This window comes from Pogoniulus pusillus, chromosome 5 (assembly GCF_015220805.1).
Source record: "Pogoniulus pusillus isolate bPogPus1 chromosome 5, bPogPus1.pri, whole genome shotgun sequence".
NCBI lineage: Eukaryota > Metazoa > Chordata > Aves > Piciformes > Lybiidae > Pogoniulus > Pogoniulus pusillus.
Genome location: NC_087268.1, coordinates 29,517,709 through 29,532,492, shown reverse-complemented (window position 1 = coordinate 29,532,492; position 14,784 = coordinate 29,517,709). Strand labels below are relative to the sequence as shown.

General features: G+C 41.0%; 1 protein-coding gene across 1 annotated transcript in view; it reads right to left on the bottom strand.

Annotated features, from left to right (window-relative positions):
• SLC5A7 (solute carrier family 5 member 7) overlaps window positions 1–11,814 on the bottom strand; it is a 29,339-nt gene extending 17,525 nt beyond the window's left edge. Inside the window, exons 1-3 of the mRNA XM_064143648.1 lie at window positions 11,586–11,814; window positions 10,357–10,579; window positions 3,019–3,132 (exon numbers count right to left, since the gene is read on the bottom strand). Of these exons, the coding sequence (XP_063999718.1) occupies window positions 3,019–3,132; window positions 10,357–10,534 (292 nt within the window). The 5' untranslated portion in view covers window positions 10,535–10,579; window positions 11,586–11,814. The remainder of the gene's footprint in view (window positions 1–3,018; window positions 3,133–10,356; window positions 10,580–11,585) is intronic.
• Between the last annotated feature and the right edge of the window lie 2,970 nt (window positions 11,815–14,784).

The following is a 14,784-nucleotide window of genomic DNA, read 5'->3' as shown; positions in this document are numbered from 1 at the left end:
CAACCTAGCACCCAGCCCTAGCCAGTCAACTAGACCATGGCACTAAGTGCCTCATCCAGGCTTTTCTTGAACACCTCCAGGGATGGTGACTCCACCACCTCCCTGGGCAGCCCATTCCAAAGCCAATCACTCTCTCTGGCAAGAACTTCCTCCTAACATCCAGCCTATACCTCCCCCGGCACAACTTGAGACTGTGTCCCCTTGTTCTGTTACTGGTTGTAATGTTGGGTCAGCCCAGAGGAATGACTTTTCTACCCAATCCTGTTCACTGTTACAACAGAATCTAGCATGCATTTTCACATGGCCCTATACTCAAAGATAAAACTCTCTGAGAATCTTGGGCCAGACACACGTTTTAGTGCACACACAGCAAGTCTTATTCTTTCAGGACAATTCAGATTTATTATGTGTGCTTAAATCAACCTTACTACACCTGCAGGGTAGGTCAGCTGCCTTCTGGGCTCTGCAGGTGTCAGGCTCTCTGAACATCTGTCATACATTTATTTCACTTATGCATGTTTGGGAATTTTGATGGATGGCAATTCTGCTCTGCCTGGCTGGCGTGTGTCCTAGATATGTGCATAAATGTGCAAAGGCTTCACCTTTCTAATGTACAATCCTTGGATTCTTTCTGGCTAGGGAAAAAAGAGCACATATCTCAGGAAGGATGAAAGAGCCTTTGATTGGAAACCTATGTATTTGAGTTCTGTACATGACTATAAACTAAGCAGATGTCTACCCCAGTAAAACTGCTGAAATGTAATATCTGAGGTACAAAAAAAAACCCTAGAAAACTTGGAAAACCAGTCAGTTCCAAATCATATCTTCTGCTCAGTATTTGGCAACCTTTAGTTAAGTATTTCACCACAAGAAATGTAACATATTCATTGTATTGTAGAGAAGATTTTCCACATGTTTATTTATTGCCTTCGATCATTCCTAGCTCTTAATTTCATTAAGTTCCCTGAACAGAAAGTACTGATTTACCCATCACAGTTTATTTACATTGCTTATGTTAACGCTGTCTTTAGGCAGGTTGTCTGCATGCAGAAACTCCAAAGGAAATCAGATACTCTGTTAAATTACTTGGAAAATAAGGAAAAGTGGTGCACAGCACATTATATCAATCTTCAATGTGGAAAAGTGGTGCACAGCACATTATATCCAGCTTAAATCCTTCTAGTCTGAAGCAGTGATATTTCTTCTAGCCTTGCATTTATAGTTTTGAGGGATTTATTTGTTCACTTGTTTTATTTTGTTTGTTTGGTGGGTTTTAGTTGTTTGTTTTCATAAGAAGGATAAACTCCTTTCCCCAAACCTCCATGTACAAATGATGCCACAGAAGTCCTTTCCTCTCCGTGTTCTGTGGAGATATGGATACGATCATGACACAGACTTCTTTTCTCTGCAGTGGCCATTAGAATTTCCAGTGAAAAATGAGGGAAAAAAGGCTTGGATAGCTTTTACAACAGCTAAACAGGATGGGCAAAACTCTGCCTCTTCTGGGCTACTATTAATTTATGTCCATTCTAGAGAGGCTAAGAGTCACAAAGATGCTTGTGGATTGTAGGATACTAAAATCAATGCATGTTGACCTTTATGACCTCAAAATGACATCAGCTGATCTCCAGGCAACTGGAGACAGCTGATCTACTGTTATTTTTTCCTTACAGGAAATAGAACTCAGCGATAGAGCTGGTCAGCACATGATAGAGAGGAGTATCTATGACGGGGAAAGTTTCTGCCCAGGAAGAAAGGAGAACCAGGGCAGACCATAGGAAAGCATTTCTGAGGAGAAAAAAAACAGTACAGGAGGGAAGTCAAATTGCATAGGAAGAAATGAAAGGGAAGGAAAGACCAAAAGTTACCGAAGAGAAGAGAAGAGAAGAGAAGAGAAGAGAAGAGAAGAGAAGAGAAGAGAAGAGAAGAGAAGAGAAGAGAAGAGAAGAGAAGAGGAGAGAAGAGAAGAGAAGAGAAGAGAAGAGAAGAGAAGAGAAGAGAAGAGAAGAGAAGAGAAGAGAAGAGAAGAGAAGAGAAGAGAAGAGAAGGACAGAGCAAGTGGAAGGACCATTAGGAAAAAAATCAGAATACTGAGAGGTCAAGTATTATTAGAAAGGCTACTACACATATTACATTAATGAAATATGAAGAGCACAGGATCTTACTCATAAAAAGAATCTTTTTGAACGCTTCCATCAGCTGTCACCTTAGGGACATGATCTGCTTACAAATGGAAGGGCTGCAGTTGAAACTTTGTGGTGTATCACCGTGTCTTACAAGGCAACACTGTTGTAAGCTGCTTCGTGTGGTCGAGACATGGCAAGAAATTGTTATTGCTATTATTTTAAAGAAAAGTAAGGAAGTTCTGAGACTATGTTTCAGGAATTGGAGGCCACAGGATTAAAATATTATATTCATTCTGCATATGGTAGGATAGTGTATTTGTATTTTGGCATGTGATTTGGATTTTTGCATTGCATTTAAGAAGATGGTTGGCCTGTTTTTAAAGGAATAGACTGATTCTACCATGGACTTCCTACACAAAATTAGGCCAAGTTACTTAGATGCTCGGTGGAGACCTGCAAAGGTAGATAAGTTCTTCAATTACCTGAAAGGATATTTGCCACTCTTCATTTCCAATATTTATAGATGCCCTGACATTATCGTATTGTGAATCATGCAAGTCATATAGGCACCTAAAAAAAAACCCTGAATGTATAAAACATAGTATAGATCACTATCTAAAATCTCACAGAAATCCTTTCTCATTGTGACTTCTGAAGATCACTATGGTCGTAATAACCAAATAGGGATTTCCAAGGCAATCGTGTGACTTAAGAGATCAAACTATTTATAGTGACTTTCTGGTTCCCTTTTTAATAGCCAAACCTATCAGCAGAAGGGATCTAGTTCATCTGAGTATCCTTTTATCAGACTCTAGTTATTTCATTTCAAATGATAGCCTTGTCATATGAACTGCTTAAAATGAGAGACTATTAGCTTCAGCTCTTTTCTTACCTAAAATCAGACTAAGGGAATATCCGATGGGTGCCTGAGCCCAAGCTAGACCATAGCCTGGGACATACACAGCTTCTGCTGTCCCGTTGATGTAACCTCCTCCAACCCACGTGGCTGAAAAAGAAGAGATGGAAAAATTTTTAATGTGCAGAAAGAAAACCTCCCATGTTGCACGATGAATTTGTCATCACTTGTAATATTGCTATTTGAAAATCATGCTTAGTGTACAAATGCCACCTTTGTATCCTTCTATAAAAGATAATCTGAATTCAAACAATGTGTGACCTAAGCATAGTAAAAAATCAGACTCTCTGTAGTCAGTGAAGACGTGAGGGCTGAGCCTTCCACTACCTGTTTACAAGTGAATGAAGAACATCAACTCGTTAACTTTTACTATTTTCATTGTGTTCATCCAAATGATGGAGAGATGTATTGGGGCATCTGAAGAGGAGCAATAAACACACACCGATAAAGAAACCCCAACTGGGAAAGCATTGAAATTAAACAAGAACTAATGAATTCATAATTTACTAGGGCCTTCATGAAAAAAAAAAAGTGCTTAAAATCCTGACAAATTTTAGATTATGGGTACATGAAGTAGGTTTAGTAAACACTGATTTCACTAAGTGTTTTATTTCCATATTTGGTTGTGGTGCTTTTGTGCTTCTATTTAAGCTCTACACTTTGACTAATTAATTGTTGTGCTTTGTGAAGACATATTCCAGAGGTTAATTGTGCTATCTGTAATAATTCTGATTTTATCACTCTAAAAAGAACTATTCAATATAGCAACCTCAGTCCCCTTAACAAATTGCTTCTCTTGCCTTGAAGCGAAGTTTCTGTATTTGAAAATGTGGCATCTACAATATGTATGAAATAAAATCTCCAACACAGAAATGCACTGTGATTACGTCTGCAGGAAGAATTCATTACATATAATCATGTTTACCTCTTCCTGTTTGCAGATTCCATGCAAAAAGTTCTTGATTTTCTCTAACATATAATAAGTAAGTCTTAGGAATCTGGGTTTGTAGCTTGAACACGGGCAGGCAGATCACAGCAAGTACTAGGTTTTTGTAATGCCTTTTTGATTTGCCTCGGAAGCCTTTGCCTTCTCATATAAAAGTAGTTCAAGCTTTCTGTGCAAAAATTCACGACTGTAAGACATTTATTTGCCTTAAGTATTCCTCAGATTTTTTTCACTGTCATACAAGTAAACTTAATTTTGTGTTCAAGGCAAACAATTTGAGATAAAACCCCATATAAAATAAATGTAATAAAAATCTAAATGGCCACTCTTCTCTGTTTAATTGTGATATCTCCCAAATACTACCATAGGGTACTTCCTTTTTTAAACTCAACGTTAAATTACAACATAGCTTTAAAATCTAAGATCTCCAGCAACCAGAGCATCTATGGTTGTCCCTCTTTCAACATTTTGAAGCAAAACAATGGGCCACTGTTGTTGGAAGTACTATAATGGACTTGCACGCGTGATATGCAGGTAGAAAATGACTGCAATGAAAGAACTGATCCAAAGAACTCTGCTATTGGTAGCCTTTTGGATATTGAGATCTGCTGCGCGCTATAGAGACAACAGGTGAATGATGTTCATGTGGGACTAGATGGACAAGATGGGTGAACACTGATCCTCTTGATAGGATGAACAGGAATACAGAATCTACTGAAGAAGTTGTTAGACATTTGTGGTTTTTCACTTTTTGACAGTGTGAATTAAAGTAGATGAGAATAGGACACTTTGTTTACCAGAGTCCTAGAATCAGGAAATCATTGAATGGTTTGGATTGGAGGGACCTTAAAGATCATCTAGTTCCAACCAGCCTGCCATGGGCAGGAACACCTTCCAGTAGACCAGGTTGCTCAAAGCCCCATCCAACTCCACCTTAATTAACTTCTAAAGATGGGGCATCCACGACCTCTCTTCACAACATGTTTCAGTGCCTCACTAGGCTCACACTGAAGAATTTGTTTTACACATGTAATATAAAACTACTCTCTTTCAGCTTAAAGTCTTTATCCCTTATCCTATCATTGTATTCCCTGATAAATAGGTCCTCCTCATCTTTTCTGTAGGCCCCTTTGAATTACTGTAAGGCTGCTATGAGGTCTCCCTAGAGCCTTCTTTTCTTTAGGCTGAATAACCCCAATTCTCCAACTCTGTCTTCACAGAAGAGGCGTTCCTACCTTCTGATAATTTTTGTGGCCCTCCTCTGGATCTACTTGAGCGTGTCTATGTGTTCCTCAGGATGGGGGCTCCAGAGCTTAACACAGTACTCCAGATGGGCTGCCATGAGAGCAGCACAGAAGTCACCTCCCTCAAACTGCTAGTCACACTTTGTTCTATGCAGCCTGGACACAATTGGTTTTCTAGGCTGGTAGTGCACATTTCTGGGTCATGTTGAGCTTGTTGAACTAGCACACCCAAGTCCTTCTCTGCTGAGCTGCTCTCAAGTTACTCATTCCCCAGCATCTATTTGTGCTTGGACCTGTCTTAACCCACGTGCAAGACCTTGCAACAGGCCTTACTGAGCTTCATGAAGTTTGCACAGGCCCACCTCTCAAAGCTGCCATGATCCCTCTGTAATGTATTCCTTCCCTCCAGTGTGTCAATTGCACTACAGAGTTTGGTGTAAACTGAAAACTTGCTGTCCCACCGTCCATGTCATAACACTGCCCCAAATACAGATCCTTGAGGGACATCACTTATCTCCATGTGGACACTGAGGCATTGACCATTGGAGCTCATGACTACCTGGGATGTGTGTGGCCTATTGTGTTTCAGGCACCACAGAGTTGAGGAATAGGTTGTAAGCACCTGTATACAATAACAAAAGCATATATTTAGAAAGGGAATCGTATTTGTCTCTGTCTCAGTTCTAATTTAAATTCCCAGAGACTCAAATATATTTGATAGAACCAATTATATTTTTTTAGAGTGTCCTTCCCTCTTCCTTCTTCTTTCCCAAAAGAAAGAAAATTAGATGTAGCGAGAGGAAAAGGTAAGCACACCCAAATAAACAATCTCACTCTGATTTGGAAGTTAAAAGGAAAATTTAGCAATAAATTAAAAAGGTATCTGAGGTGGGGAAGTTACAAAGATATAGGGAAGGGAAAGCAAAATACCAAACGTGTAAATACAACCAGATTTTGATGGTGAGGGGTTTGTCCGCCTCGTGGGTGATGGCCACCTGGTGAAATATAGCCAGGTGCTGGATGGTGATGCTGGCAAGCAGGGAGGCAGGGAGCGCAGAAAGAGAGGAAACAGGAAGTCCTCCCTGCTTTTATAGACCTATAGAGAGGAAGGGGGAGTGGGCTAACCGTGAATCACCTGGTGGTGTTCAGACCCACTCCTGGGGAGGAGTCAAGACCACCCAGGGTCAGGTTCAAGGTCACTGCCCCTGGAGGGTTAACCCTGTACAGTCTCCTTCCCTGGAGAAAAAGTACAAGGATGAATTCTTCATGAATGATACCAACTTCCAGATGTGAAATAAGATTACATGGTCAAAGACAGATGTCCAGCATTATTGCAGCTGTGGTGCAAGGAAGCTTCAACATCCAGCATCAATTTGCTACTGAGGTGACAGGTGGTCTTCAAGACACACTTCAGTGATGTGCTTAACTCCTTTACTTTTTTTTTTCTGGAGGGGTTCAGGTTACTTCACTTCTGTGTGACACCTTAGTGGCCGTACCCCTCTCCTGGCTGAAGGGGAAGAATGCCCTATGGACCTGTACTGATGGGTAAGATGGCATGGAGGATTTAACACATATTTTCATTTTGTTTTCTTGATTTTTGGAATGGGGTTTGAAAAACAGCTGCTGACTTATTTTTATGTCCACATGACTGCTCTGAAACCTCTGTCAAGGAACCCAAAGCTCTAGGAAGGTGCTATGCGGCTTCTTTTGAGAGACTGAATGAGTAGTCAGCACGTACACTGATATCAGTAAGTACCTTAGAAAAGAAATAATGAGGTATGAATGAATGAGATTTCATCCTTAGATATTAATTTTATGATCCTCAGTTTGCTAAGCCACAATTTAAAGTTTAGTATCTTTTTTATTTTGTGACATTATTTTTTTTCCTAAATAAGACAAAAGGAATATAAAATTTAATAATCTATGGGAACGCTCCTGCCGTAATCTATTTTAATCCTCTCTTTGTCTGCCATCTGAAGGACACAAAAACCCTGCAGCAAATACTAACATCCATTTAAAACATGCACCCTAAAAAATGACCACCTACTGAGACTACGAACTACAATTCTGCTCCTAGTTCATATGAGGAACACAGAAACTAATCCCAGTTTTCTTTTTATATATACACTGATGCATATTAGAAAATCAGACTGTAGGCTCTTCTCTTTGAATGAGCTCATTTGGCCACTGAAATTATTGAATCAACTCATCAAGTTCTGTAAAATAAACCTAATTAGTATAACCCCCCACAGTTTTGCAAGTTTAGTGCCTTTTTATTTGTTTGTTTGGGTTTTTTTTTGTTGGTTGTTTTCTTTTTTTTGGTGTGAAAGGGTATGTATGCCCATCCAACTAAAATGAAGAAAGAAAAAAAAGACATTAATACACTGTTACTTTTTTCATCATGTTTGCAAGCATTCATTACATCATCTCAAATGATGTAATCATTCGATGATCTCAGATTTGATGTTTAAACTCAATCACCAAAAATCTTAAAAGACTCAAGTTTGTCACAGATACTTTTTCTCAAGAATTTCACACACCAATTAAGAAGCACTAATATTTACTAGAATAACTTAACTATGATTACATAAAAATGATACAAAGATTAAAGATTTGTCTACTGTGGTGCTACGTTAGTTGTTGTGGTCCATCCATAATTCATGCTTCTCACTCTTGTCTAACTGCAGACACACTGAGCTTGCAACAGGCTTTGCATTTAGGCATTTCAGTAGCTAGCTGATACAACTGCTTCTTTGGAATCGTGGTGTACACCCAGATATGTCCATAGCCATTATTCATAGGTAGTTCACTTGCTCTAAGGATGTTCAATACCATCAGGTATAATTACTCAGGAATCTTGAGTTTATCTCTATGAAGTTACTCATGATGCTTATGCTAGGGTTTTTATTTTAAATGTGTCTGCATCCTCCCCACCAAGTAGTCCTAGAAGCTGCTACCATTTTGGTATCCAATACCCACAAAGCATGGTACTGTTTGTCTTAGGCAAGAAATGCAGAATTAGGCCTTATATCATAATCCAAAGTGCTTAATGTCAATATGAACAATATCCTTTCTGGAGATCTCTAATTTTTTTTTTCTTCCTATGGGGTAGGCCTTGCTTTTTAATTCATATTTAGAAAATTAAAGTTGTGAAATACAAAGACTATGTTGGAATAGCCATCTACCTCTGGAAGCATGGTTATGAGGTGCAAAATCCGCATCCAACATTTTTAGAGGTGTAAATATGCCCTAGAATAATGTGGCCATTTAGTACAAATTATTGCAGATTTTGATACGCTTACTTCCACGATTATTTTGTTATAGTTTTACAAGCTCAGTACCCTAATCACCCTCACAAAGACAAACTCAGTCTATGTGCTGCACTCAATAGAGCTGTGCCCACACATAACTTTGTGTGCCAGGCGAGGCTCCCCAAAACTGAGAAGTGTGATTTACTTGCCATTTCAAGCTTTAGTTGCCGTATCTATGGAAGTCAAAGATGAGAAAGTATGAGAATTCTGACAGTACAAAATCCATGAGCATTTAGCTGCATAAAGGCTTTAAGGTCAGCTCACTATTCTACCGCAGAGATACTCTCCTACACCATCTCCAAAGATTGCATGAAAACAGGATGAGCACACGTGGCTGTGTGTTGAGGTGGATATTGAAATTGCCTGCAATGTAGGAAGCACCAGGTCAAATCTTATCTCTGCTTCATCTGTCACAACAAATATTCCTGTAAAACAGTATTGAAGAGACTAGAACTTGTGTCTTCTTCAACATGCAAAGATGTTAGTCACGATCAATTGTGCAGGCAATATCCTGTTTCATCTCCACTCCCCCCAATCTAATGATTACAATTTTGTGGCAGGTAATATCCCTGAAAAAGGTTCTGGTTTCAGTGTTCCTGAAAACATTTAACTCAGCAGAAAACAGACAAATCAGCTCTTGCTGTAAGCGGAATCTTATACCTGATGCTTTAGTAGCTAATGGCTATGTGATACAGTAAAGTGAAAGAAGTAGAACATCTACCTGTATTATTAACTTTTACAAACATCCTTCACTCAATATCCAAATATTCTATCTGTAAGTGAGCAAAGTGCCTCTGCAAGGCAATGGGGACTTCTCTTGATTAAAGAACACAGAATTTTAGCCCAAGTTTTTACGTGTCTCTTCTTTATTAGATAATTATTAAACTAAGACAGGACAAAACAGTAAAACATAACCAAAAACTGATAAATCTGGCAATTGAAAGGGCTTTACTTGAATAGGATTTAGAATGAAAACAAACAAATTAAAAAAAAAAAGGGGGGGGGGGGAAGAAAGGGGGAAGAAAATTAATTCTTAAAGATTACATTACTTATATAAAAATGGTGGGCAAATCCATTCTTATAATGCACTTTTCTTCCAATCCCACATGCTAGCTGCATGACTTGAGATTTTGGGCCATATTGTGAGTATATTGTTTACCCAGGTAAGACACTTGATTTGGCTGCCACTGGGAATCTGAGAGCACTGCTTTGAAAATTAGTAATTGGTCCTTCACACTCACACAGGCTTTGCCTACTGGTGCTACTATTCGCAGTAATGCATTATTTTGTTAAACTGATGCAAAAGAAGCTAAAAGAATCCACAAAATGAGTTTGTTGAGATCAGTGGAATTATGAGTTTGGATTTATACCAATTTTCCTTTAGAAACATACTCTTAAGCAATGCCATATCCCCCATCTTCTGCATAAAACCTCTGGTTTACTCGGCTTAAAGAAAAACTAACTGATCAAATTGGATGGCTTTAACCAAACAAACTATTCTTAAAGTGAATTATTTAATAATCTAGATAAATTTGATATTGTTGTTTCAAACCTATCCGATCTACGTATGGACGTGAAAGCAACGATTAAGAAATAGAATATCATTTTCCTGTCTGATCTAAAAATATTTGTAGTAGTTTTTATATAGGTGCTACATTTGGCAGTTGACTGAACAGTGGTCGTAGCAGTTGGGGGAAAAAAAGCATATATTTTCTCCATTTTACATTATTTGACATGCACTTCTTCACTCAGATGGAAAACTGAGAAGTTATGCACTGGAGAGGAAAACAAGAAAAAGTGATTTGTTACATACCAGTCATTGTAAATCCACCAACTAACAAGCCAATGTCTCTTCCACCGACTATGATAGCTTCGCTGCGGTCTCCTTCGCTGCCGGTGTTCTTGGTTTTCCAAGCAGCCCATATCCCAACTGCCAGGATAGCCAGGTAGAATACAACTATGGCCACTAGCCCCTCTGCATGGAAAGCCATATTGGAGTCCCGACTGTTTCTTTGATTGCTATTTCATTAAGACCTCTAGAGAGAAAGAACGATACATCTGCTTTTAACAAACCTGGTAAGATGCATTTTAGAATCACTGTATAAAGAAAACTGAGATGGCTATTAAATAGACTCTTCTGTTGGATTTATGAAATGAGTACTTCAGATGTAATTGAAATTAAGTTTGCACACCAATTAAAATTCCTGTGGGGCAACAACCAGCATTTGTAACCTGCGACTAGGAAGGGAAATGGACAAGGTGGCTAAAAGCTGCACGACTCTTAGAAATCACTTGAGCACCACATCCTTTAAGTGTTCTCAGAAGTGCCCAATACCTGCAAACTCTCCAGTCCAGAAACAGTTTAGTACATGGAACAGGATAGAAGATCTTGGCCATGCAGACTATTTCAAAAGTCTGTTTAGACAGAAGGCAAGCCACAGAAGAGTCTGAAGTGAGGTAAGAGCAAAGGCTAAGAAGCAGCTACAACAGCAAAGCACATCTTTTCAGTCTTTGTGTGGGAGCGCTGCCTTTTCCTCTCTCTATCGCCTTCCGTATTTATAAATCTGCCCTTTTCTTTTGGGCAGCCCAGGGACGTCCAGCATCGCAAGATATGAATCTGGTTCGGAATTGGAGAAGTAACCGGAAAGCTTTAAAACTGTCGAAAGGCGGAAATTTTCAGGCACACGAGCTACAATGCGGGGAAAACTCCCGGGCGACATCAGCAACGGCTGCCCCATACCCAGCCCTTCCCGGAGCCCCCTCCCAGCCCTCGCCCTGCTACTCCGCGATCGCTGTCACACGGCCGCGCAGGGAGGACCCGCCCGCGCTCCCCGACGGCTTCTGGAAAGCCGAGCGCGGAGCCAGCTACCGGAGACAATTCTACCTACCCGAGTGACTTCGCACGCCGCGCTCCGCGGAGCCTCCAGACCGCCCTGCGCGGCTGCACCCCCCCGCCAGGCACCCCCGGTGGGGCTCCCCCTGTCCGCCCCCGCCCGCCGCCCCGCGCCGTCGGGGAGCGGCTGCTACCGCCGCCTGCCCCACCTGCGCTCCGTCGCCGCGCTGCCCTGCAGCCCCCGGTCCACGGCCGCCCATCCCGCGGGGCGGTGTCTGGATTGAGCTGCGGGGGGCTTTGCCCCCGCCCCGGGGTTTTCCCGCTTGCCGAGGCCTGGAGGGGGCGAAGGCGGAAGGTCGGGTCCTCTTCCCCCGTGGCGTCGGCTGTGCACTGAGTGCTGAGGCTGCGAGGAGGGGCTCGTGCACTTAAAAGAGGAAAATCCCTTTATAAAGGAGGAGGGTTGAATGGGGTGAGAGGACCGTGTCCGTCAGAGCTGGGGGGAGGAAGGGGGAAAGACGTCAGAGTGCTAAGGGACGTTGCGGGGAAGTAAGGATGACTCAAGGGAGAGTGATTGTCTTGTCATGGCAGGGAAAGAGGGTTGGGAAGTGAAACTGGGGTGAGAAAACAAAAAGGAATGATGGGAGGGAAAGAAGGAACAGGATCATGCCAAATCAACAGGAAAGAAAAAGGAAAGACAGAAGGGGAAGTTCTGCCAGGGGAGTGGAGGAAGGGTAGAGACCTGAGGGAGGAAGGAGGAAGGTGAGCTTTGTGCTTTCATTGCCCTCCCTCGCACCCTTCCCATGTCACCCTCAGGTCTAACACTGAACAAGCACAAAGCCAAGGGGCAGTTGTGAGAAGCTGGTCAGGACCACCTTTCCCCATAGCTTCCTTCCAAACTTGGTTGAACACGCAGCTGTCTATCCCAGCTGCAGGGCAGCTAGTTCTAGGAGTCTCCTTTTCTGCCACATGTCTTATAAATCTCACCTGCAAAGCTATGGCAGTATCAGCTTTCCCGTGAGCAGACTCTTGCTCTCTGTCTCCAAATACTGCTTGGCAATGAGTGCTAAGATAAGGGTACACGTGCAAAGAGGACCCACATGTGCTCTTGTCCCAATTTTCACAAAGGGAAGATCATGCTGAGCTGTAGCAGTTACTGTCAGATCTTGAGGCAGGCAACATGGGCCACTGGTTCATGAAGGATAGAAAAGCAGAAATAAAAATCCCACAGGAGTGAAAACTGAAACCGCTAAGAGAACTAATTTAAAGTTGAAAATATAATATCATCCTAGGCTCAGAAGGAAAAGGCAACGTGGGAAGATGTAAAAGCAGAGAGGAGGAAGGTGGCAAGTCAGCAGAGCTCAGTCCACTGCAAGGAATGACCCAAGGGCTGGCACTTTCCTGCACATTTGCTGACTGCTTGGCTGACAGAGTGGCTTTGGCTGCCTGCACGTGGGCTGCTGAATCTATCACACCAAGTAGCAGGCATTTATTATGCACACTATGTGCAATAAATTATGATTGCATCCCCATATATTGTGTATATAACACTGCTTTCAAGTCCCTGGATTCGGTTGAAGAAATCCAAATAAAAGTGGCCAGAGAATTAAAGGTTATTAATGTTGCTATTTTTGTCAGCCAATCTCATGGGTTGTTGTGTGATGCAAGCCTTGCTTTGGAAGTCTGCAGAAAAAAACAACCTCCTCCCAGTAAAAGTCAACACAGACATATTTTAGGCATGGGAGCATCAAGGTACCCTCTAAAGGCAAATCCTGTCATAAGTAAACACAAATAATAAGAAGTCAGAGACCTTGAAACAATATTGAAGGTGTTTCAATTAGGAATAATAGTAAACATGTTCCAGCAATTAAAATATGATAGAAAATGCTTGGGTGCTAAAATTGATGTCAAATCAATTTTACAGAAAGTTTTAATGACATTTTAGCCTGATTTTCCCCAGCGTAAGGAGAAGGAAGGCATGACAATACAAAATTCTGGGCAAAAGTGTTTGCCAAAGTCTGTCTTAGGTGTATTAAAAAAATTACTAATTGATGGAAAAAAAAATTCACATATCCTTCCAAAGAGTAAATCCCAGCTTCAGTACTCATTGAAGACTATAACAATTTTTTCATGTCATTAGTGAGCCTAATTAACACCTGCATATGGTGCTGGAGCGGGGAAACTACTTTTTAATTTCTGGACATTAACTGTAAATTAATTATTTTGATGAAATTAATTAAAATTAACCCTGATCCTTTAAAATTTTATTTTATTTTAGTAGCCTCTTTTGGTGAGTTTTATCTCTTTGATTTTCAAGAGTCCTTCCACCCAATCAATCAAGGGTGCTGGCTAAGTTTTACCTTACACATGTATCTACTCCTGTAGTTGCTTAACCACAAATAATTTAAATAATACATAGTCTTACGAGGTGTTCATTCAAGCTATAGATTCCTTGAACTGGTATAGCTTTGAGTTTTGAAACTGCCTTGACCTGGATGTGGCTGGGAAAATTCAAGCTGTCCAAGCAGTTGATTAGTTGACTGCATAATTTACTATCTGTTCTTTGCTCATCCTTTGTTACTATTTCAGGTAGTTTTCTGGTAATTCCTCTTGGCAAAGGACACTGCCACTCTGGATCTCTGCACATTCTGCCATCTGTGCCCCAACAGCATCCATTCACCTCTGTTGGACACAAAGCAATAGGACAAGAGGCAATGGTTTTAAATAGAGAAGGGTCAGTTTAGATTAGAAAGGGTTTTTTTACTATGAGGATGGTGGAACACAGGTTGCCCAGAGAGGTGGTGGAGGCCTTATCCCTGGAAACATTCATGGTCAGGATTAGTGGGACTCTGAGCAACCTGATCTAGTTGGGCTGCCCTTGCTTACTGCACGGGGTTGGACTAGATTACCTCTAAAGATCTCTTCCAACCCAACGAATTCTGTGATTCTCATGATATCTCAGAGTGTGCACAAATAAAGACCAGAAAATATTATGGCTCTTGGGAAGAGGTGCATAGAGTCAGGTGCAAGACAGATTCCATACTAGACCTGATGGCATTTCCAAAGAGAATTATTTTGCTATTGAAACACCAAGGTTATCTTTTCCAGGAAGGATGCACTCCATTGTCAGTTTGTGGCTCCTAAAACAATTATCCACCATTTGATTATTTTTTTCCCACTTTTTAAAAGAACATAGTTTAAAAACTTACTGTTCAGATAAGAAAACTTAAAATGCAGTTTTTGTATTGTTGAAAGTTGTCACAGAAGGCTGTATTTGCTTACCTTTAGTCATGCTCAGGTTTTCATATCCTTGCAGGTAGTTTGTGGCTCCCCATCACCAGTGGCTACCTCTGCCCCTTGTAGAAGTCTGGCTGTGAACTGTAACAGTAGCAGACCTGGTAGTCTCACAGT